This window comes from Myripristis murdjan, chromosome 4, assembly GCF_902150065.1.
Source record: "Myripristis murdjan chromosome 4, fMyrMur1.1, whole genome shotgun sequence".
Lineage (NCBI taxonomy): Eukaryota > Metazoa > Chordata > Actinopteri > Holocentriformes > Holocentridae > Myripristis > Myripristis murdjan.
Window position 1 is genome coordinate 9319468 of NC_043983.1, and position 25936 is coordinate 9345403.

Sequence of the window (25936 nt, forward strand, 5' to 3'; positions counted from 1 at the left end):
ATGAGAGAGTAAGTATGCCTTCAGCATAAATGCAATAAGCAAACTTGTTGTCATGTTTTATTACAGAAATGTTTAGAGAGCGGAAACATCACCAGATTTCAGGTGGGTGCTCTGTTACAAAAAAACCCTAAACTTAGGTGAAGCCTTAATGCAAAAAAAAAAAAAAAAAAAAAACATCAGCATGTCTGTTGCATATAGCTGAATGAAATGAAAACAAAATAATCAAAACCTGAGTTGACCTTTACTGTCATTGTTGAAATGCTGCCTTATTTATCTTGGACATGGCAACTGATTAACAGTGTTTGATGTATGAATAACATCAAACAGTGGACAAAGTCCAGCAAAAGTTGTAACCACAGGTCATATATCAGAAGAGCACATCAAAAGGGATACAGGAGACAGGAGACCTTGTTTGCAAAATGGATTTGGTGTCCTCTGTCTTTGGATCCATTGCTCACTGGATGGACATCCAGAGTCTGCTCCTCTTCACCGTGCTCTTCCTCCTCATAGCAGATTATGTCAAGAACCGTCGGCCCAGCAGCTTCCCTCCTGGACCCTGGGCATTGCCGTTTGTGGGGAACATATTTACTGTGGACTTCAACAGGGCCCACAAGACTCTGACTCAGGTACAACATCACAGGCTAGATGTAAAGTTATCAAATTGTGTCACAGCTGTTGATTGTTGATTGATTGATGTGACATGATTTTGTTAATTAACCATCCAATCCCTCTTATATATGTTAATATAGATCTATCTTAGACAGATAATACATCTTAGACCACCTCTTGATGATCTTTTTCCTTTCCTGTCTGTACCATGTATACCTGAAGCTACTTTTACCATGAACTTTTGTTTCCTCTCCATTCACATGCCCATATCTCAACAGGTGAGACTCATGCTGTTGCTCCTGTCTCAAACCTCTTTACAGTTAACAGAGACATATGGAGATGTGTACAGCCTGAGAATGGGACAGACATGGATGGTGGTGTTGAATGGTTTCCAGATCGTGAAGGAGGCTCTGGTAACACAGGGAGACAGCCTGGCAGACCGTCCAATACTTCCTCTTCAGATGGATGTTTCCCGCTTCCTGGGTGAGACAGGCTTATCATTTTGTAGCTGTTTCGGTTGTTTAACACTGACTATACAATCTATAGGAAAACTGAGGAGTGAGTCTATGTTACTCTGATCTGTCTCCTAATCAACATAACAGTTTGTGGTTGTTTTAATTTCTAACCCCCCTGTTACCTTTGAGGTCAGTTTGACCCCATTCAGTGTTTACTGCCTGGAAATACCTAACATTTCTTTTTACTTCATACTGAATGACTTTTCCTAATTTAATGGGGACGAGTGGTTAAACATAAAATTAACTCATTGATGTATTTTCCATGTCCTGGACACATTTTTTAGTCATCAGTGTTTCTTTGGAGTCTGTTTGACCTCAGGCTGTTTTAGCTGTTTAAAGCATATAAGAAATATCAACATTTTATACACATTTGCTTTAGTTGTTTTGGATGACACTGAGGAACAAAAACATGGCATTTATAATCTTCCACAAACTTCCCTCTGCTTTAGGGTCCTCACCTAACAGAACCACAATGTAGTAGTGTGAGATCCAGTGATAGTTAATGTGACATTTGGGAGGGAGAATCATGATTCCCACAAGAACTTTGATGTATAAAGGGAGGTGAGTGGAGGAGGTTATGTTTTGTTTAAATGGCTATTTAGGTTGTCAAAACTACACATCAAGTACTTGACACATAAACTTGGGTAATAATTATTATTATAATAATTTTCTGGTGGTTTAAATTGCTGGGTCAAACAGACCCCAGTTGATTAAATACACTCCTGATCAAAATCTTAAGACCAGCTGAGAAATTGCAAGAATTTACATTTTGCACTGTTGGATCTTAAAAAGGTTCTAAGTAGAGTTTCAAAATGCAAAAAGAAGAAATGGGAGTGAGACAAAAAAAAAAAAAATGGTGGGATCTCAGGTCATCTCAGGTGGGATCTCCATTTTTTCTCATCAGAGAATAAAACTTTCTTCCACCTTTCAGTGTCCCATGTTTGGTGCTCTTGTGCAAACTCCAAAGAGGCAATTTTGTGCCATTGAAGGAGACGAGGCCTTTGGAGACGTTTTTTGTTCTTAAAACCCTTCTCTCACAGATGCCGTCTGATGGTTATGGGACTGCAGTTGGCACCAGTGACAAGCTTAATTTGGGCCGAGGATCGTCCCGTGTCTTGACGGACAACCAATTGGATCCTCTGGCTCAGAGCCGGTGAAATTTTTAAAAGTTAAAAATGATGTCTTACTGCGTCCAACCTCAGCAGCAAAGACACGCTGTGAGGGCCTTGTTGTTGGGCCTTGCTTATGCAGCTCAGCAATCCGACCGCGTTCAAAGACATAAAGTTTTTTTGCCTTTGCCATCAGGAGGTCATGACAGTGTGGATACCTGACAGAAAATGACACTGAATCCACATTTTTGCCAAGATTTGGGCTTTTAAAGGCAGTGGTCCTAAACTTTTGATCAGCTGATGAACAGCCTATTTCAGTTTAATGGTTGTTTGCAATAAATTGCTTACTCAATTTTTTTTTTTTTTTTTTTTCTTTGTCTCACTCCCATTTCTTCTTTCTGCATTTTGAAACTCTACTTAGAACCTTTTTAAGATCCAACAGTGCAAAATGTAAATTCTTGCAATTTCTCAACTGGTCTTAAGATTTTGATCAGGAGTGGATATTAGTAAATGTGAAGGTAACAGGGGGATTAAGAATTTTCAAAACCCTCCAAGTAATCTTTATTGACTTAGTACCAAAAAGTTGTCCATAAATTGCAATGTTATTTTTCAGTTTGTCTTAAAAAGATAAATAATAAAACAAAATGAAAGTTAAATAAAATAATATCACCAGAGGAAAGCACAACGTGTTCTTCGTACACCCTTTTTTAGAGGTTCCATAAGAACATTTTGATCCCAACTTGCAAACTTTGTCAAGTTAAATTATATGAAAGGATAAAAGACCATTTTATACTCTTGCTTTCTGTTCAAACACAACTGAACCATCAAAGCAACAGTCTATCGGCAGAGACAGAATACTGATCATTGGCCAATCATCAGACGCATCATTAAAGACGGAGGTCTTCAACAGGGACAATTATATATATATATATATATATATATATATATATATTTTTTTTTTTTTTTTTTTTTTTTTTAAATTTTACCCGATTTTTTTTCCCCCACAAATTTAACTTTCCACAATTGGCAGCAGAAGCTATGATGAGCCTTTTGCCCTTTGCAACAACATATCTTTGTGAAAGTGGATTTTCCTCACTCACCTACCTGAAAAACAAATAGAGGTCAAGACTGCTGCCTGAGGCTGATATGACCCTCTGCGTGATAACCTCCATCCTTCCAAGGTTAGATAGGTTGTGTGCGACTCATCAGGGTCAGACATCTCACTAATGTGGGAGTATGTGTGCCATCCACAGATAGCTTGAGGATGTCCCTACTACATGTATGTTTAAAATAAAAACATGAATCTCTTAATTATTTTAATAGTTCAGTATTGTTTGCAAAGTTCCAGATATGTTTATTCATGGCAGTGGCACTAAACAAGTCCTACAAGCTAAATATGTCACTAGGCCATGGGGCCATTTATACAAAAATGATTTATTAAAAAAAGCGAGTCAAAATATATCTGGTTTGCATTCAAGCGCACAATGTAGTAAAACGTGGCCTGGTGTGTTTTATTTTTCTCTGTATTGCCCCTTCGCGGCTCCGTAATACACAAACATAAAACAAGAGAAAAAGTAGAATATTTACATTTTATAGTCCAATCAAAGAGGATGTCACACAATTCAAATACATACAGTGTACTATATGTTATAGTACTATAATGTTGCCCTTTCATCGGTACCCAGGAGGTTCAACAAATTAACCTCAGACGACTCTCAACGATCGTCGTTCACCAGGGTTTCACTTCACTCTGACGACTGTCGCTTCACCAGACCACAACAATGGTCCAGTGAAACCAGTGCCTGCATGAACACACCCACAAGCATTTGGGTGGACACTCCCCCAGAGGTTAAATACCTGGACCTTACCCCACTGTCTTTGTCAGACTAGTGCGTACTAGAAAGGCCGATGCGCATGAACTGATGAAGCCCTTTGGATAAGAGGCGAAACGTCTTCCTAAGACAAATACAAGTCCAGTTGCCTACAATTTAATTTGTCCAAAGAGAACGATGACCTGGATAAATGAGAATATCCATAGACATACAGTGTACTGTACATCAACCAATAAAATTGTTTCATTGCTGTGTGTTTTGTTGCCTGTTTGAACTGACTGCGTGCTTCTGCAAACATGTCCAAACCGGTGAATAAGATAACAATGCGCATGCATAGTCTATTCTCACGCTGTCTTCAATGGGCATCATTTAGGACCAGCGCTTCACTACCTCTGTGGGTTCAGGTTTATTACATTATGTTAACACATTTAGGGGAAGGAGCGTTATTGAAGTTGCTGCATCTTTATAACAGAGTGTGGGAGGAGGGGAGGTTACCAGGAGCTTGGAAAGAAGCAGTATTGATTCCAATTAGGAAGCCGGGAAAGGATCCATCTAAACCTACTAGCTATAGACCAATAGCATTAACATCAAATATATGTAAGATAATGGAGAGGATGGTAACAGAAAGATTGTCGTATGAACTTGAGAGGAAGGGATTGTTGGATAGTTGCCAGAGTGAATTTAGGAGGGGGAGGAATACCATGGACTCTGTGATAAGGTTAGAAACTAAAATAAGGAAGGCTCAGGCAAATAAGGAATTAGTTATAGCAGTGTTTTTTGATATTGAAAAAGCTTATGACATGATGTGGAAGGAGGGATTGCTAATCAAACTACACAAGATGGGTAGTGGGGGGAGAGTCTTTAACTGGATAAAGGACTTTCTATATGATAGGAAGATCCAGGTACGCATTGGGTCAGATTTATCAAATGAGTATACAGTTGAAAATGGTACACCTCAAGGGAGTGTGATAAGTCCGTTGCTCTTTATCATCATGATAAATGATGTATTTTCAAAAGTGCCGATGGATATAGGGAGATCACTTTTTGCTGATGATGGGGCCCTGTGGAAACGAGGAAGGAACATAGAACATGCAATCAGGAAAGTCCAAAGTGCAATTAATGAGGTGGTGGAATGGGGTTTTGATTGGGGGTGCAGGTTCTCAGCGGAAAAAACTCAAACAGTGTTTTTCACCAGGAAAAGGATTGAGGAAGGGATGAAGTTGAGTATGTATGGGAAAGCATTAGAAAGGATTGGGACGTTCAAGTTTTTGGGAGTTCTATTTGATTTTTGACTGACATGGGCAGATCATATCAGGAAAATAGAAGTAAAATGCAAAAAAGTAATAAATGTGATGAGATGTTTGACTGGTAGGGAATGGGGGGCAGGATGTTCAGCGTTGAAGAAGCTGTACATAGCTTTGATAAGATCAGTGCTGGATTACAGCAGCATAGCGTATGGGTCAGCAGCTAAGTCTGTTCTACGGAGACTGGATGTGATTCAGGCGAAGGCTTTGAGAGTGTGTAGTGGGGCTATCAAGTCTTCACCAGTGCCTGCTTTACAGGTAGAATTGGGAGAATTGCCTCTAGAACTAAGAAAGATGCAGTTGATGACTAATTACTGGGAAAATTTGCAGGGACACAACAATTTTCACCCCACGAAAGGAGTATTGCAGGAGTGTTGGGAGAATGGGAGGAGCCACAGGGATAACTTTGCCAGAATAGGGAATGATATAGCAAAAGAATATGGAATATTTGAGATGAAGATAAGCCCAACAGTAGTTTATCCAGTGATGGCTCCATGGAAGCTTGTATGGCCTGAGGTGGACTGGTACTTGTTAGAGGTGAAAAGGAAGGGAAAAGGTACAACAGATTTGGTGAATACATTCAAGTATCATGTAATGAAAGAATCTAGTGATTTCACACAGATATACACAGACGGTGCTAAACAACCAGACACAGAGGTGACAGGGTTTGGGGTGGCAGTACCAGAGAAAGGAATTGGGATAAATAGAAGAACATCCAGTAAGTTAGGGGTATACACAGTGGAAATGTTGGCGGTGTTGGTTGCATTAAGGTGGGTGGAAAAAAGCAATCAAAAGAAGGTGCTGATTTGTTCTGACTCATCCTCAGTCCTAGCTAGTTTAAGGTCTTTTCATTCGAACAGTCGTCAAGACATACTTTATCAAGTACTTCAGTCAGTCACAAGAACAGTTAGTCAGGGAGGTCAGGTAAAGTTTATGTGGGTTCCAGCACATGTAGGGGTGAGGCGGTGTTACGGCCTCACCAACCAAAGGCTCTTTCCCGGAGACCAAAAACATAACACAGACGCCAAACAACTTCTAACTTAACCAAATCATTTATGTTTTTAATCAATTTAAACCACTTAAAGGGTTAAGGAAAACACAAACAAAAGGGAGATGGAGATCCCGGCCAAAAAGAACAAAAGAAGGGAATTCGCTGGACCAGCCACGCCATGGGCCGTCGCGCCCAGCTCATTCCCCCTAAAAAGAAAAAAAAGTTCCCAACCTAATCAAAACAGAACCCGAAAAGTAGACCGCCAGAAATCTCCATCCCAAACTAAAATAACAAACTAAAATAGTCCCCCCCTTTTCTCTCCTGAGTGTAATTGGCTCCAGGTGCTTCTTCCTACAAGAGGAAGGCCGAGGGAGAAAGAGGAAGAGTGCTCGAGAGAGAACAAGAGGGAGAGAGAGAGAGAAACACAAAAAACATCCCCACAGGCAGTGTGCAGTATTGCACCTCCATGCCACACGCCACCCTAAGATGGTGAATAACAGGAGTACAACGGAGGTGATTCACACATCAATTATAACAATGCGACAACGTGTTGGCAAGGACATTTTCTCTGCCCTTAACATGTCTGACCTCCATGTTGAAGGCTTGCAGAAAGAGTGCCCATCGCATAAGTCTCTGATTTGTGTTCCGCATTTGATTAATGAATACCAGAGGATTGTGGTCAGTATAAACAATGGTAGGCACACTGGTAGAGCCAACATAAACTTCAAAATGTTGAAGTGCCAAAACAAGAGCAAGAGCCTCCTTTTCAATGGTGGAGTACACCCGTTGATGCCGGTTAAACTTCTTTGAGAAATACGAGACCGGATGCTCCACCCCATCACCTCCATCCTGAAGGAGGACAGCACCCGCTCCCGCATCGCTCGCATCAACAGAAAGTTTGAATGGTCGGTCAAACTCAGGCGCGGCAAGCACTGGAGCATTAGTCAACAAAGCCTTGATGCAACTGAACGCATGCTCGCAACTCTGAGACCAATGAAAGCATGTTTTGGGACTCAACAAGTCAGTGAGCGGAGCCGCAACAGTAGAGAAGTTTTTGCAAAAACTCCTGTAGTAACCTGCCATCCCCAAAAAAACGGCACAGCTCACGTTGGGAGACAGGAGCAGGGAACAACAGAATGGCCTCCACCTTAGAGTGCACCGGCTTGACTTGCCCCCGACCTACAACCTTGCCCAAGTATGTCACAGTAACCTGGCCAAACTCACACTTTGCAAGATTGAGGGTGAGATCGGCATCACACAGCCTCCCAAACACTATGTGAAGTTGCTCAATATGAACATCCCATGAACTTGAATATACACCAATGTCATCCAGATAAGCCTCGCAGCCTGACACACCCGACAAGACAGTATTATCAAACGTTGAATGTGGCAGGAGCGTTACACACGCCAAATGGCATCACCGTATATACTGCAAGAAAGCGTCAGGAGTTACAAATGCAGAAATCTCTCTTGCCCGAGAGGTAAGTGGCACCTGCCAGTATCCCTTTAACAGGTCAAGCTTTGCTACATAGACTGCACTACCAACATGATCAACACAATCGTCAACTCGGGGGAGAGGATAGCAATCTGGTTTCGTGACCTCATTCACTTTAGGAAAATCCTTGCAAAACCGGTCTGAGCCATCGGATTTAACAGCCAAAAGGCACGGCGAACTCCAAGAACTAGAGCTAGGCTCTGCAATGCCATTCTGTAGCATGTAGTTCACCTGCTGCTGCAACCTGAGGCACTTATCTGGATTCACTCAGTACGCATGTTGTTTTATCGGAAGAGAGCCTTCCACATCGATGCCATGCAGCAACACATGGGCAGGAGTGCCGCCAGGAATTCTGGGCCCCATGAAAAAAAAAAAAAAAAAATCTATTTACTTGATGATGGTTTAATAATTTTATATTAGTTTTTACCTATTTTTTAGGGCCTCTGTCAGGCAAGGGCCCTTGGAATTGTCCTAACTTTTCCCCCATATACGGCGCCCCTGCACATGGGTACGAGTTGGCACATCTGAAAATAAAGACACGTGTGATTCAATTAAACTGACCACATCCTCACGCTGAAATGCGGAAAACACCCATCAAGTTTGGCCAAAATTTCAGAATTTTTCAGCCTGCCTTGAACCACAGCATTGGACGGGCCAACAACATCCTAAACTAGCAGCTCAGCATCAGACAGCGCTAAAGCCGCTTGCGTCTAAGTGAGATCAGCACCGGACAGCGACAACCCTGCCGGGGCCTTATTGATCAGTTCAGCACTGGACAGCGACAGCACAGCCTTGCCCTTTTCACTGACAGGAGACAGCGGAACCACCTCCCTATCCAGGTAAGGTTTGAGCATGTTAACATGACATAATCTACTTCGCCACCTCCGCTCTGGAGTGGCGACTATGTAGTCCCGGTCATTCACTTTTTCCTGAATCAAATAGGGACCGCTGTAACGTGCCTGCAGAGCAGAACCGGGAATAGGCAGTAACACCAACACTTTATCTCCTGGAGCAAAACTCCTGCTTTTGGCATCCCTATCAAACCACTTCTTCATCCTGTCTTGTGCAACAGACATGTTTTGCTTTACTAACTCGCATGCGCGGTGAAGCTTGAAACGGAATTTAGAGACGTAATCAAGCAGGTTTTGTGGTTTACTATCACCCAGCCACTTTTCCTGTAGAAGTTTCAGGGGGCCTCGTACAGTATGTGTGAACACGAGCTCCGCCGGACTAAAGCCTAGGGACTCCTGGACCACTTCACGAGTAGCAAAGAGGAGGAGACAGACCCCCTCATCCCACTCCCTGTTGGACTCAAGGACTCAAGGCAGTAAGTCCGCAGCATAGACTTTAGCGTCTGGTGAAAGCGTTCAATCGCCCCCTGACTCTCTGGATGATATGCACTGGAACAATAGTGAGTGATATCAAGTTGCTTCATAACAGTTAGAAGAAATTTATTTCCAGCCTTTGTGTGGGGGAACGGACCAACACAGTCCACAATTACCCGCTCAAACCGCTCCCTAACAACCGGAATAGGATAAAGCAGATATGGAGAGATTTTCTGACCTGGTTTCCCAGAAACCTGACAGACATGGCATGTCTTACAGTGCAGCCACACATCCCTTTTCAGCCCTGGCCAGAAAAAACAACACAAAATGCGGTCATACGTTTTATTAACTCCAAGATGGCCAGCAAGTGGATTATCATGTGCCGATTGAACGATGTCATTCTGATACTTCTGCGGAACTACAATTTTTTCTACCACACTCCACTCATCTTCTGCAGAAGCATGTGGCGGTGTCCATTTTCGCATTAGCATGTTATCTCCCGTGGGCATTTTCTCCATTTCATCCTCTGAAACAACAGCATCAAGAAGAAGAGCTAAAGACTGGTCATGTTTTTGCTCAGCAATAAGCTGTTCCCATGACATATGCACACCAGAACTTGGCTCCAGAATTAGCCATAAAACTATCAGCCAAGTCTAACTCCTGCTGCTCATCAGCCAAACCCTTCTTCTGTCTCTCTGACATTGCGCGAGTGACAGCGCAAACTGAAAACACCTGTGGATATTTCTGCTCCAGCCCATCCGGGTGCTCAGAAAGCGGAACAGGAATCACCTCAGGATTAACCAGCACTTTACCTCTAGCCAAATCATTTCCCAGAATGAAATCAACACCTTCTACCTTAGGATCTCTGTCTGTCAAAGAAACACAACCTTTCATAATAAAAGGAGAATGCACATCAAGATCTGGCTTGACTGAAACGGACTGACTGGGCAAAGTTTGCTGACTGGGCAATGTTTCAGTTTTCAATAGATTAACTGCCTTAGCAAGCTTGTCCTTTTTATTCAAAGCAAAACAGTTATTTATGGTATGACCACGCTTCTTGCAATAAAAGCAAACTGGCTTGTCCTTAGCCCCCACATCTTCTTTACCACTAAGCTTCACTTCCACATCAGAGTTTGGCTTAGCCGGCAGACCAAAAGGCTTAGGAACACTACGCTCAGAGGAGGGCTGAAATTTTCCAAATGCATCCCTGTGTGTGAGAACAAATTCATCCGCAAGAACGGCTGCGTCAGACACCTTGGACACCTTCTGCTCATTGATGTAAGTAACAATTTTATCTGGCAAACAGAAATTTCTGCCGATATGCCTCAGGCACCAATTCATACACCCTCAGTATGGCAGTCTTGACATTGTTGTAGGCAAGACTCAACTCAGATGACAAGGACACATACGCATCCTGAGCTTCATGCACTGGAGAAGCAAAGGACAGACTTTCTTGGGCCATTTTAATGTATTTGCAACACGCTCACACAAAATAAAGTATTTATCAACATCTTCCTCGCAAAATTGAGGAATCAGACGAATGCATTTGTTCACATCAAACTGATACAACTCCATCTCCTTCAAACGAAGCTGCCTTTTAGTTTCTTCCTCCATTTTACGCAACTCCAATTCATGATTGAGCTCCTTCTCTTTTATGTCTAAGCGGTGCAATTCAACTTCCAGCTCCTTAAGTCGGAGCTGGTCTTCTGGACTTTGCTTCCCAGCAGGTGAAGTCATTTTGGGCATACCACGATCACAAGGCAAAACCCCTCTCTCAGACAGCACAGACCATAACTCAGATTTTATCACTTGTTTCTTCAAATTCTTAGACACAGTGACACCAAAATGCTCAGCACTGACAATCAAATTTTCCTTCATGCAACGATGGTATTTGTCATGGCTAGGCTGCGCAGCAAACTCTTCAAGATTGAACTCCATCAGAAACCAAGATCAACCACAGAACCAAAAGGATAAGTCGACCACGGCCCGATACAAACACAGCCCCAAAAACCCACACACAAAAAAATTTTACCAATACAAGACAGCAGCGCACAATCTGTGGCGTCCAACACCCGTGTGCGTAAAACTTCAAGCACACACAACGTAGGCACTATCAAATGATACAAAGTATCAATGCAACACCCCACAGTGTCAACTATGCATCAATTAACACTTGGAGAGACAAAGAAAGTTACAATGACACAGTTTGCAGTCACAAGTAACTGCACTAAAGCAAAATGCATAGTTACAACACTGAGGCGAAACAAACCCGGCACTCACCCGCACTCACCACGTTGAAACAAGCCTTCAAACACACGTCAGTGTGGCAAAATGTTTAGACAAGCCCCCAATATGTTACGGCCTCACCAACCAAAGGCTCTTTCCCGGAGACCGAAAACATAACACAGACGGCAAACAACTTCTAATTTAACCAAATAATTTATTATTTTTTTAAATCAATTTAAACCACTTAAAGGGTTAAGGAAAACACAAACAAAAGGGAGATGGAGATCCCGCCTGAAAAAGGTCTCGCAATGCTGTTGTCACCGGCACGCAGTGCTTAGGCTAGCAGTGAAGATGGAGATTTCCCATATGAAAAGACTTTCTAATTTGATATTTGAGGAAAAAAATGTAATATTAACTGGGAAACCAAGACCTGACCTCAAGGATGTAATCCAAAGGAAGGGACAAAAATTGTGAGGACTTTTCAAATGGAATGGTACAAAAAGAACGACTGGGTTGTGTGGATGTAGTTAAGCTAGCAAGTTGCTGTGCTTTCCGAGTCTACTTTTCTCAGCGGGTAGCAGCAACGTATGGGTGAAAGACGGTTATTGCGACACATCCACTCTCAGATCGCCTGGAACACCTTTGGTAAGAGCCGGGCATGCACAGCGCTGGATGAGCAGCACAGGCTCCACATCACTGCACATAACAAAAAGGTAAAAGCTAACAACTCTCTCTCTCTCTCTCTCTCTCTCTCTCTCTCTTTCTCTCTCTCTCTCTCTCTCTTTCGCTCTCTCTGGTTATAAAGTCTCCCTATGTTATGCTCGGTTGTGCTTTTTAGGCTTTTCAGACTTAGTTGTGCTTGGAGGTTTAATGGTGTGTGATACGAGCGGGCGGTGTTTATAATGTATTGTTGTTAGTCTTGCAGACTGCACTGGAGCTGTAAATCCTGTGTTGTTGAGATACAGGTGGTTTATTGTTGTGATTTTGTCTTTGGGAACTCCTGTGCTGTAAATCCTGCAGAAAGGCAGGTGAATGTATGTCTCAGATAACTGATTGGCAGTAATTGTGTGCGCTTTATAATCCGCCGATGTCAATAACTATATTTTTGACAGCGGCAGCTTGATTGACTTTGCAGTGGTTTTAATATTGCGTTCTACTTAATATATATTTTTGTATGCATGTATGTAATATAGGGGCATGGATGGGGTGCACTTCTTAAGTGAATCCGACGCTCCTGGTCCCTGTTCCATCACTCGATCAGTTTGGGGGTTCTTGACTTGAAAAACGTTGAAGACCCCTGATTAAAGATATAGGCCATCACAATAATATAAATATATCAATCAAAATATAAGACAACATAGTACAAAAACAAAAAATAGTATAAAAAATATAGAAAACAAAGTTATATAAACCAGAGCAGTAATGAACAATATACACTTTAATAAAGGCAAACCATCATGATTATGTCAAAAATGTTGACCAGCATTTCCATTGGTCTATTCAGTACTTTATATCAAGATAAGGTATCCCAAAATACATTAAGCCAATTACCATGGAATTTGGATGGCACATTCATAGTCCTTACAAAATGAAGCTCGTTAACTCTGGTGAGCTCATGTCTTTTCCTGAGGCGCCACCCTCAGACAAATGTTGAGGCTGCTTACAAGATACCTCTAAATCTAATCAGTGGATTGCCATGATATTTGGTAAGTGCATTCACACTCTCCAAAGTAAGATTCCTGTTGATTCTGATGAAACTACAGCCTTTCCTGTAGCACCATCCTGAGGCCAAGGTTTCTTGGTTTCTCTTAATGCTTCGGGCAGACTGCCGTTAAATCTGGAGAGTGCACTCATTCTCCCCAGACAATGAACCATTTCAACTCTGGTGAGCTCATAACTCTAGTGATTCTTTAGTAACACCCTCAAGCACAAACTTATGAAACCCTTTCCACCAATCCTACTCTCTTTTTCTTTGTAGATAAGATGTTAGGGCGAAAATGATCCTTTCCTTTACTCCCTTGTACACACTTATCCAACTTGTACATCAGTCTCCAACAGTGTTTCTCCCCCAAATTTTTGGGCCAATTTCTAAGCTGCCATTTATCTCAAACATTTTGGAGAAATCTGTTGCCAAACAGCTCACTGTGTCTTGACTGCATGCAGTATTTTAGCTAAATTCCAACCATGTTTTGTCAGAAGCATTCCACTGAAACAGCTCTTCTCAGAGTCCCCATTGCCACAATGATGTCTTTTGAGGTGGGTGAATGCTCTGTTTTAGTGCCACTGCATCTTTGCACAGTTATTGGTACTGTAGATCACATCTGATTGAAAGGCTTAGGCATTGGGTAGGTGTCTCTGGGAGCACCCTGGACTGCTTCTCCTATGTTTCATTTTTTTCTGTCTCTTGGCCCCTACATGTCTGAAACTGCGAGTCTTTCTTGTGGTGTGCCCCATGGTTCAGTCTTGGGTCCTAGATTATTTGCTTTGTATATTGCAACCTTAGGTCATATCAAAGGCAAGTTTAAAGGTAATTCCTATCACTGTTACGCTGACGACATTCAGCTATCGCCAATGTTTCATTCAAGCCTGATACAACCAACAAACTGTCTGTCTTGTACAACTGTCTGATTGGATGTCTACCAACTTTTTGCAGCCAAACACAGACAAGACTGAGGGTCTTATTGTTGCTATAGACAGTAGGCCTATAACTCCCAAGGTGTCTCAGTGTATTGAGTCCCTTTCCTCAGCACTACGGTCTAATCTTAGAAATCTTCTGTCTTCTGAATCTTTTGAAATCTGCTGTCTCTGTTGAAGCTTTTAAAAAGCAACAAATGACTCATTTATTTAAACAGGCTTTTCTTTTGCCTCATAAAGTGTCGGGTTTGTAATTTTATGTTTTGAGTTTTTATTTTACTCTTGTGAAGCACTTTGTGACATTTGCTCTGTGAAAGGTTTTATACTAAATACATTTTACTGACTTACTTACCTACTACATGCATTCTTCTGACATGAACCAAGCCAGTGGTGCACCTCAATCATCGACCTGATAACAAACCATAGCTACCACAATGCCAGTTTATACTGTTACTGTGATGGATCAGGTGTGTTCAAACAAAAAACAAGAGTATAAATGAGTGTGTTTTCCTTTCATAGAATGTAAACTGTCAAAGGTCCCAAGTTGGGTTAGTAAAACATAAGAATAAAACATATTATGCAGACTTTCCTCCATAACTTTGATTCTGCCTCAATACAGCACCCACTAAGGGATGTGCATACATTACACTTATCCTATAAGCTTTTATGTACTTTTGACAAGTTTGTTCAATCCCTGTATGTTTCCCATCAGGTTTAGTTTTCAGTAATGGACATTTATGGAAGCAGCAAAGGCGCTTTGCACTTTCGACCCTCAAATACTTTGGAGTTGGCAGGAAATCCCTGGAACATGCCATTCTGGATGAATTTACATATTCTGGTAAAAACATCGCTGACCTGAAAGGTAACAAAAAAAAAAAAAAAGAAAAAAAAAGAAGGGAAAAACAGTGTTTCTTTTATAATGAACAAACACACCATTTACATAAAATTGTTTGTTTACCTGTCCAGGCAAACCCTTTAATCCCCACTTAATCATCAACAATGCTGTGTCCAACATCATCTGCTCCCTTGTTTTTGGTCATCGCTTTGAGTATGAGGATGAGTGGTTCATAAAACTCATTAAGAGATTTGACAGCGCTCTTCAGATTGAAGCTTCTATTTGGGCGCAGGCAAGTAAAACACACTTGAACCAGTTCAAGATGACTGGACAGTATTGCACATTTGCAAAATGTGCAAGATGCATGAGAGGTGATTTATAAATGGATAGAACAACTGTGACTGTTAAGCAGGTTACCACAAATAAATGAGAACCATGTTGATCCTTCTTTTCTGAAATTTCTCATCATTATGTTGTTAATACTCAACTTTGCAGCTCTACAACTCCTTCCCTTTGCTGATGAGACGTTTGCCGGGACCACATCATACTGTCCAGCAGTTCTGGCGTGAAACGATTGAAATGATACAATCAGAGATTAAAGAACACAAAAAGGACTGGAACCCTGCAGAGCCGAGAGACTACATCGACTGCTACCTGACAGAGATTCAAACGGTGAGTGACAGCAGAAAGCCTCAGTTACTGTCTCAATGTGAAATTAAACATTTTGTGCAGCATGAGTGAAAATAAAGTTTTCAAGTAAGGATCAAGAGGTTTTTCCACACTGATTTGAAAGGCAAATCCACAGTTACCATCAGCAATGCTGTTACTGCATTGGCTTGACTATACAGTATATTTGGCATAGTATCGACATCTAAGTATTTTTCCAGTATGTTACGAACATGTACATATTTGTATGTATACCCAGAGAAAGGGAGATGCTGAGTCCACTTTCAATGAGGAGAACCTGGTGATGTGTACCTTGGATCTGTTTATTGCTGGCTCCGAAACCACATCCACCACCCTGCGCTGGGCCTTCCTCTACATGGCAAAGTACCCCGAGATTCAGGGTGGGGAAACTGAAAAGGCCTGTTTGATGGCATGCATCACAAACTAGTATTTGTTAATTTAATTCTGAGTGTGTAAAAACTAAGCTTTTTTGTAATCTTTAAATCCATACCCATCACATCCATTTAAATCTTGTTGATAGTTTTGGGCAGTCACCCTTCAACCATGTCAGTCCAGCATCAGTGACTACGTTTACATGCACATCATTTTCCGATTCGGGTCAATATTCTGGTTAAGGTAACTGTGCTGCAGCAACTGGAATATTCCGTTTACATGTTAACTTGGAATGTTCCCATGTTTCGGCGTATTCCACTCGCTTACGTAATGCGACACTCAGCCGCGGGGGGCAGCAGTACGCGTATAGGCGTCTGGTCTGCCGGAAATACAGAAGAAGAAGAGGAAGAAGAAGAAGAAGAAGAAGAAGAAGAAGAAGAAGAAGAAGAAGAAGAAGAAGAAGACAGTGTTGCCAACTTGGCGACTTTCTCACTAAATCTGGCGACTTTCCAACTCCCCATGGCGACTTTTTTTTGTCAAAAGCGACTATCCAACTGCCAGCACCATGAATATGAGAATGTTTGTGGCAGGGACACATATTCTAGCATGTTTCAATGAAGGCAGTGTGCATGTGTGCAGTGTGGGTGTGTACAGCAAGTGAGATAGGATTTCAATTGATCAAGGCCATGATGCTTACAGCTGATTAGGACATATATCAAGTACAAATACTCACAACAGGTTAAGGCAGGCATGCAAATCTCTCACCTTGTTCAGTACAAATAGCCTAGTTCATATGTGCGCGCATCATTAAAAGGGAAGCAACCAGAGTAGGCTACAGCATGGCTATGAGCACAAGGTAACATTTTCTCTTTTTTAATAGGCTACTGTCCTCTGAAATCAGATATGAGCATTTTGAAACTAAATTTTACAACAAAAATCGGGAGGAACATAACCCTGGCCCGGCTCACGTATCCTTCTCACCTTCTCCACCCCTGACATGTTTGCATGCTTGGGCCATGGCTTAGGCGAGGGTTCAGGTTCATCAAGAGCATCCTGACAGAGAGACAAGAGATCCACTGGCACGCTCACCTCTGGTTCAACAGGAGCATCCTGACAGAGGTCCACTGGCAGGCTCTCTTCAGCTCTCCTTGAAGTAGCAGAGGTCCTGGCTGCTTTGACTTTTTTCTGACATTCATAAAAAAAAAAAAAAATGTAGATGTGACTGTTACATCTAATGTTACTAGGGTTGACTCAACCTGTGTTTGAAGTTTAACCCATAAATGCTTGTGTGAAATGGCAGGTCTGTGACCCCAGGTTGAAATTGCCAATGTGAATGAAGCCAAATAGACCTTTGTGTTTATATTATAGACATAAGTATATTTGATATACAGAATACAAAAAGCCTAAATGATACACCTACTGTTTGAAGATGAGCTGGGAAGTTGAAAACGGATGGTATCACATCAGATCTAAGCCGGACAGTCTGACCGGTCCTGTCGAAATCCTCTGGCTTGAAGTGTTCGCAACAGAGCACAGACTCATCCGTGGCTCTAAAATATTTTCTTTTGAGGGCGACAAGGGCAAGAAAAGAGACTCCAGTCACTTCGGGGCTAGTAGTAACGTTATAGATGTCTATGGGTAAGTTTTAATGACCAAATTAAACTAAACATGTGTCTTACCTGTGAAAGGTGATTCCCTGTTGCCTGGATTGTGCAGTACGCCGGTTTTTACAATCGTAGGCATTGTTGAGGTATTTTCCATCGACGTTGCTTTATTGTTGTCACCGAGTCCCACTCTGTATTTGGGCGGTCGACCGCTTCAAGATGGCCGCCAAGTCTGCCGTGAAAAAAGGGGGAGGGGCCAATCTAGCCTCTTTCTATGTCTATGGTTTTTTACTCACTTTTTGTCTCTCCTACGATGCTATTCCTCTCCTACAGCGTCCATTACAATCACGTGCAAATTGCCAATTATGCAAATTAGGCAATGATGTCATTTGGCGACTTCTAGCTACTTTTAGGACAGCCAATAGCTACTTTCCTTACTGTAGCGTTGGCAACACTGGAAGAAGAAGCTCTCGCTATTTCAGTATTTCTCCCATCGTTATACTCAATGATATTTAAGTCTTTCATTAGCTGAAGGCAGACTGCAGTCTCCTCCTCACTCCAAAAATGCAGACTCTTGCTGCTGTTCGCCATGTCGTTCTCCCCGCTTGCAGTAACCACAGCAACAACGGCGCCCCAGGATTCCTTGTGTATCGAGCATGCGCAGATGGAACTGAATATTCCGGTACAGGGCATTTTCCGATTAAGGTGTTTAAATGGCACAATATTCTGGTGCGCAACCGGAATATTGCGGATATTCCAAATAATACAGGAATATGGTGTGCATGTAAATGTACTCATTGAGCGATTGTTCAGAAATTCTGCAGCCCACGATCAGCACTGGAAAAGGATAAAATCTCTCTTCAGTTCTTTTGTGTTTAAAGTCTGTGTTTGGATCACTGAGGCACTGAACTCTGGTGACGGGCTGAAAAACTTTCAACAGATCATAGGAAGTTTTTTTGTTTCTGTGCTGACCTAAATGGTGCAAGTGATGTGGACATCTGAATGAACTCATTCTGTGCAGCAAAATATAACTTTCAAAAAACAACTTTAATGCTGAAAATCTAATTGAAAGTCTGTGTTATGTACCCTGAAGCCTTCTTGATGAAGCATGTCTTATCTGTTCTTGTTCTGTTTGATAGAAAAGGTCCAGGCGGAGATAGACAGAGTGATTGGACAGTCCAGACAGCCATCCATGATGGACCGTGCTAATCTTCCTTACACTGACGCTGTCATCCATGAGGTCCAGAGGATTGGCAACATAGTTCCTCTCAGCCTGCCTCACAGCACCAACAAGAACATCCAGCTGGGAGACTACACCGTCCCAAAGGTCACTACTCAGGCAGTGTTCTATAGACATACGCATGATTAAGGATTAGCATACCACACTTCATATACCATTTTGTATTTGAATCAGTGTTGATTGAAATCTGATCATCAGGGTGTTGTAATAATTCCCAATCTGACTTCGGTGCTGTTTGACAAGAGGGAATGGGAGACACCATACACCTTTAACCCAGGACACTTTCTAAATGAGGAGGGCAAGTTTGTGAAGCGAGCTGCTTTCATCCCTTTCTCTGCTGGTGAGGAGCAACGAAATTATTCACTCATTCATTCATTTTATTTATTGTTCATGTCTAAGGTATTGCAGTTGGCACAGTGGTGATGCCAGCGGTTTGCCAGCTTTTGTTATCACAGCACTTGTCATAACAACTATTTCTACATCCTGTAAACACCTGATGAGAATTGAAACCACAGTTTTATCATTGATCAGTGTGATGGTGTCAAAGAACCATTTGATTTATTTCTCATTTCAACAAGAGAGAATGTTTTTCTTTCACAGGTAAACGGGTGTGTCTGGGGGAGAATCTGGCTAGGATGGAGATTTTCCTCTTCTTCACCTCCTTCATGCAGCAGTTCACCTTCTCCATGCCTGCTGGCATGAAGCCTGTACTTGACTACTGCTTTGGGATCACTCTGGCACCAGCTCCCTATGAAATCTGTGCCACCCTGCGTCGAGAGTAGTGGAAAAGGAATCCAAGAAGCAACGACCATACAGATTATTGTTGGGTTTTGGAGAACTTTACTATGCAGGGAGGGCTGGTGAAGGTCACCGAAGCACTGGAGCTTAAAAATCTTTGTCTGCAAGACTAAAACTGTGTCAACCTCAAAAAATGTGAACACCTCATATGATGTTTAACTATGAGAACAATGCAGACCAAAAAAAAAAAAAAAAAAATCATTTTTTCTCGTTAATCTATTCTATGCTATATGCCATAATGACAGTGAAAACAGAATTATAGAAATTTTTGCAAATTTATTAAAAAGAAAAAACCTGAAATATCACATAGACATACATCATACATCACAAAAATGGAACTGATGAAGAATGAAAGAGGGATGTAGTAACAAATGGATGCATTTACTTATTAGGGGACAATCGAGTAAGTTATCTATGTTTTAAAATATGTTGGTTCAGAGACCAGGTAACCTTTTCCAAACCATGAGAGAGATGGACAAAAAAGGCAAGCGGACAGAAAAAGGTAAATCAGTTTTAACCCTCTATGGTACGCATTATGATGCCAGTGAGGGGAAAAAAAATGTTTGGAGTGTTTTTATGTCTCAAAATAGACTAAATAAACATAATTTGAAGAAAATTGATTTATTTATTTATTTTTTGGAAGTTTTTGGGGTTCGTTGCCTGAAGGCAACATTGTACCATAATGGTACGTCAGTACAAAAGAACATTTTTCTTCCAGTTTGAACAGTATTTATTTCATAAACAAATGCAAAAATATTCAATAACATTCATGAGTCACAATTCATGAAATTTTACATTTGAAACCATTATAAAATGAACGCTAATGGGGTTTCTTGGCTAAATGTTGCCTGTAGGCAACTTTGTACCATTTAGGAACAACCCATTAAAATGAACGTATAGTTTAAGTAAGTCTAACTAACTTCAAACTGCTCATCTCAACAAAGATCATAACCATTTAAAATGAACAAGAAACAAGTGTCAAATTCCAGTGTTTGAACGTCTTTTGTTGCAGCAAGATAGCAGAGCTAGTTCCTGAGAAAAAGCCCACCAAAAAGGTTTTCAAAATTGCTTCCTGGAAATAATGTGACAAGTTAAAGTATTGTAATTGGTTCCTTATGGTTTTCCCTCTTTTTTAAAGTATTGCATCATTTAAAGGGGTGCACTGTGTCATAATAAACTGTAGGCCGAAACAGTTTATATGAACAAATAGAACAAATGCTTTATTGCTAAACTTGCAGCAGCCTGTAAACATTGGACTCAGATAATATATTGCGCGGTAGCTCTCAACCACACACAGGTAAGTCTCTTTTCAATGACGTCACATCCGCTCTGTAAAGCTCGAGTAGGTTACAATAACCTGTCAATCAGTACTGTCCAATACCTTGACACACTGTAGATATTTGACAGGCCAAAAATGTGTTCATTGCCTGAGGGCAACATCGTACCATAGAGGGTTAAGATTTTTCAACAAGATTTCCCCCCTGATAATGGCTTTCAGTGCATCCCATACAATTTCTGAGCCAAGCTCCCCGTTGTCATTTTCTTCCAGAACCCTGATAGCATTGACTTTTGGGCCACATGTGGCATCTAGCTGGTACCTCTGGCTGAGATGTGATAAGGCAAAACACATGAGGGCCACATCATAACCACATTGGTTTGGCCATACCTTCAAAAATGGAGGGGATTTCTCCTCTGGGACAGTTCTGTAATTGAAGCGCTTGGCCCAGATAATAGATTTTACTTTTGGGCCACACCTGATTTGTAACTGGCAAATGTGATATGGCAAAACACACGTGGGACACTTCCTAACCACTTCAGTTTGGCCATACACTTTGACACCTGCCCAGGTGGCAGAGAGGAGTCTTTTGCAGCACATGACCAGGACCTTATTTGCCTAATTTTCACCTGGCTCTTCTCATCTTTCAACTGGCTTGGTAAGTGAATTTTAAACCTTTTAAATTTTGTTGAACTAATTATAATAAATGGCGATTTTATTCTCACTAAGTTATGGTTCCACAAAACGTAGGTCTTTGGAGGAGAAAACCATTAGATGATTAGCTAAACAGAAGTGTGTTCTTTAAGACGTGTGAAGGCGGTGACTAGACCCAGGCTTATGGCTGTGTTAGCATCCTCGCTAAGCCTGCTGCTTTTCGGATGAAAATGTTTGATTAAACTTTAATGATCTCTAATGTCTGATTTTGCTAAAAGCGGTCGCTAACTTTAAGCGCTACTAACATTGGCTGCTAACACAGCACCTGTGTCTATATGAAGCGATATGAAGCACGGTATATAAATTATATTAGCAGCTAACGCAGCTCCCGTGTGGTATATAAATTATATTAGCTGCTTAGCTGCTAACGCCCAGTGTGGTATATAAATTATATTAGCTGCTAACGTTGGGTGCTAACGCAGCTGAGGCGTGTCAGTGGTGATTAGCTGCTAACGTTAGCAAGTAACGAAGCCAGAGATCTATGCGCGGCGCCTCTGCCCGTCCACCAACATGAATATATGGTCGAGTGGCCATCTTTCACAGTTTCTATGTGCTTCTCTTAGTGCAAACATATCACTCGCCTTTGCCCTCAAAAGTGTGTGTGCGGACCGGGAGACTGGTTTGGCGAGTAACCTAGCTTATGTGCGGTCTTTCAAAAACTACAAATCCCACAATCCCCTGGCCACAACGAACCAATCACAGTACTTTTCTGTAGTGATGCAACCAGTGTCACGTGAGAGGTGACGCTCCTTTGCATGTCTTCTCCCTCTCTATGCATCTGAAAAGTGACTGACTGATTGAACTGAAAGTCATACAACAATTTATGAAATATAAAAACTTTTTGAAAATTTGCAGTGCATTACATTATATCAAAAGCTACTGTTGCGGCGATCGGCCTGGAGGTGTGGCAGCGGCAACGCTGCTCTGTGTTGTGTGACGGCGGGTGCGCGCACTACTGTGTGTGTGACATTGCTCTCGCTCCAAGGTGCGCCTCAGCAGGTGAGCAAAATCAATCTGATTGGCAGCGCACGCCACAAGCATTGAACAATAAGACTTACCATTCATTCGGCTGTAGACGACGGAGCTGAGGAGAGCAGGAGCAGTCACTGAAAAAACACTTAAAAAAAAAAATCAAAACGCATGGGGAAAAGGACTAAACCAAAAGGGCTACCGGTAAGCTCAAGTTTAAATGGACCGATGCGATCTCCGACTGCCTATGTATTTGCGCCAATTAATTGTACTGCTACTGTTTGTTTGTGCATGAGGGTCGAATTTAAAATTAGTAGTTGTAATCGGCTAAAAATATTTACTGAAATAATTAATATGTGCTTATGCCGGTTATGTGGGTAATAACACTACTCTTTCTAATATTCTTCATTCTGAAGGTGCTGTTAGAAGAAACCCAATGATTTCTTCAGTCTCAGACATGGCTTCATCTGGCTGGTGACAGAGATGGTGGGAGAAAAGAGAGAAAAAACTGCTAATGAAAAAAGAGCTGGAGCTGACAGTTCAGCTAAATTTAACCTTTTCATTTATAGTTACATACTGTTCATATTTTTTTATACTGTTCATTTTTGTTTGCACTACATTTTGTGAAATAAAACTTTGAAGCAAAACTTGTGTGTTTCATTTTCATACATATCATGGATGGTTAAAGTGATCCATATACAGGGCAACTTAATCACTGCTCATATTGCACTAAAATTATTGTTATTTGGTGCCAGCTAGATTTGACCTGTCATTCACTTCAAGTAATGTCACTGTCAAACATAAGAGGGCCACATAAAGGCCATATTTAGTTTACTCCTGGTAGAAGTCTGGTTTTGTTATGGTTCAGTTAAAGCTAATACACCCTAGGGCCAGATGTGGCCCATCATTCACTTCCGAAAATGAGCCAGGTAAAAGGTTTGGTGTAAATTAGTTTAGCTTCTGGGTAAAATCTGGCTTTTGGTCTGTCAGCCACATGTGGGCCACATAAGAGCCATTAGGCTTTACCAGAACTCAGCCATACAGGCATGCCGTATGAGGCCCAGCTGTAAACCATATGATCTTTTGGTGTTGGTACAGCTGTGGCAGAGGTCTGGCTATTTTATGGTTCAAACACAGCTTTCATATACCTGGGCCAGATATGGGCCGTCATTCACTTCCGTAACTGGGCCACATCTTTGCTGTTCATTTGGGCCACATCCAAGCCAAAGGAAATTTGCTATTGGGGAAAATGTTTGATTTCTTCTTTAATTTTTGTTTTGAATTGTAGGTTATTCAGAACACTTGAATTGAATCTCCATAGTGTATTTCCAGGGTTATTATTAATTTGCAGTGATAATGAAAGGGGTGCATGATCAGACAAGTCAATGTTAACTATCTCTCAATAATGTATCCATAACGATCTCTTTTGAAGATAAAGAAATAATCGATTCTGGAATCGACAGCATGTGGATGGAAATAGTGTGTGTAGTCACAACCTGTTAGATACAAGTCTCTCCAGAGATCTATCACACCCTGCTCTGACATAAGAATCTTAAGTTTCTTGTGTAGGGGGGCTTGGGTAGAATCTTTGGAGCCATCTAGTCTAGGATTAAGGCGTATGTTCCAGTCTTCCCCACTAATGAATATATGGGTGAAAATTTATGGAAAATATAAAAAGTTCACGCTACAGTGATATTATATCATGAAAGTAGGGCATTTAAGTAGAAGCATACACTGGTGATTTCCTCATCTCAAATAATTTCTTGAAACAAAAGCCAACAACAGTGGTGGGTATACCACAACAAAAAATGTCAGTGTCAATAACTTGTCATGTGCCCTTGAGCATCAATTACAGCTTGACAACGACGTCTCATGCTGTTCACAAGTCGACTTATTGTCTGCTGAGGCATGGCATCCCACTCTTCTTGAAGGGCGGCCCTCAGGACATTGAGGTTCTGGGGTACAGAGCTCCAAGCCTCTACACGGCGACTCAGCTGATCCCATAGGTTTTCTATGGGATTCAGGTCTGCAGAAAGTGCAGGCCACTCCATTTGAGGTACCCCAGTCTCCAGCAGCCGTTCCCTAATGATACGACCTCGATGAGCTGGAGCATCAAACACCTGATGTGAATTTTGCCGTTAAACTCCTTGTTAGAGAACAGCAACTTGTGCAAAAAGTACTGAAACACTGAACAGTTGGATATGTGCATTCAAAAGTTTACAGAAGGTCACATTAAGTTCACCTGTAAAGGTTATAATGCATTTTAGGTTCATCCTGAAATTTCACCCGAAAGCCGAATATCCCTAACTTTTTGTGAGTAGTGTACCTGTTACCTCTGTCATTAAATAAAAGATTTTTCTATAAAAAGAAATGTCACTACCTGGGGGCGCGGTTATTTGGACACCTTCTATCTGACCTGAAACTAATAAATATCGTCCTTCTTTGTCCTTTATATCTGAGATTTTTTCAAATCGAACTCTGTGAGATAGTAGAATGGTGACCCCTCTCCTATGGCCTGATCTGTAAGATTAATAGTATACTTTAGAAAAACCCATTCTTTTCAACTTTTCATGTTCTACAGAGTTATGGTGTGTTTCCTGTAAGAACACAATATATGCATTCTCCTTTTTCATTTTACTCAGTATCTTGATTCTCTTAATCGGATTCAGAACCCCATTTATATTAAATGAAATAACTTTAAGGTAATGATTAGCCTCCTAAATGTGTTGCATGTGTCTGAGTTCTCCCAAAACAGTGACTAGCTTTTAAAATGTCATGCATCCCAAAAAATTTTGTGAACACTGAGAAATGAACATAACCCTATAAGAACAGTAACAAACACTACCAATCAAAAGTTTGGACACACCTTCTCATTCAGTGTTTTTTCTTTTTTTTTTTTTTTTACTACTTTCTACATTGTAGATCCATACTGAAGACATCAAATATATGAAGCAAGATATATGGAATTATGTAGCAAAGAAAAAATTGTTAAGTAACTCTAAATATGTTTTATATTTTAGATTCCTCAAAGTAGCCACCCTTTGCTTTGTTGACAGCGCTGCAAACCCTTGGCCTTCTCTCAATGAGCTTCATGATGTAGTCACCTGAAATGGTTTCCACTTCACAGGTGTGCCTTGTCAGGGTTCATTTGTGGAATTTCTTGCTTTATCAATGGGGTTGGGACCATCAGTTGTGTTGTGCAGAAGTCAGGTTGGTGCACAGCTCACAGCCCTATTTGACAACTGTTAGAATTCAAATTATGGCAAGAACCAATCAGCTAAGTAAAGAGAAACGACAGTCCATCATTACTTTAAGAACTGAAGGTCAGTCAGTCCAGAAAATTGCAAAAACTTTGAATTTGTCCCCAAGTGCAGTCGCAAAAACGGATAAGTTCATCTGAG

The 25936-nt window shown here is 41.3% G+C and overlaps 1 protein-coding gene across 1 annotated transcript; it reads left to right on the forward strand.

Annotated features, from left to right (window-relative positions):
• The first annotated feature begins 419 nt into the window (after positions 1 to 419).
• LOC115357932 (cytochrome P450 2J2-like) lies at positions 420 to 19560 on the forward strand. Its single transcript, XM_030049693.1, has 9 exons — positions 420 to 626; positions 930 to 1092; positions 14753 to 14902; positions 15007 to 15167; positions 15371 to 15547; positions 15801 to 15942; positions 18678 to 18865; positions 18977 to 19118; positions 19379 to 19560. The coding sequence occupies exons 1-9, from the start codon at positions 420 to 422 to the stop codon at positions 19558 to 19560; spliced, it is 1512 nt and encodes a 503-aa protein (XP_029905553.1).
• The last annotated feature ends 6376 nt before the right edge of the window (positions 19561 to 25936 follow it).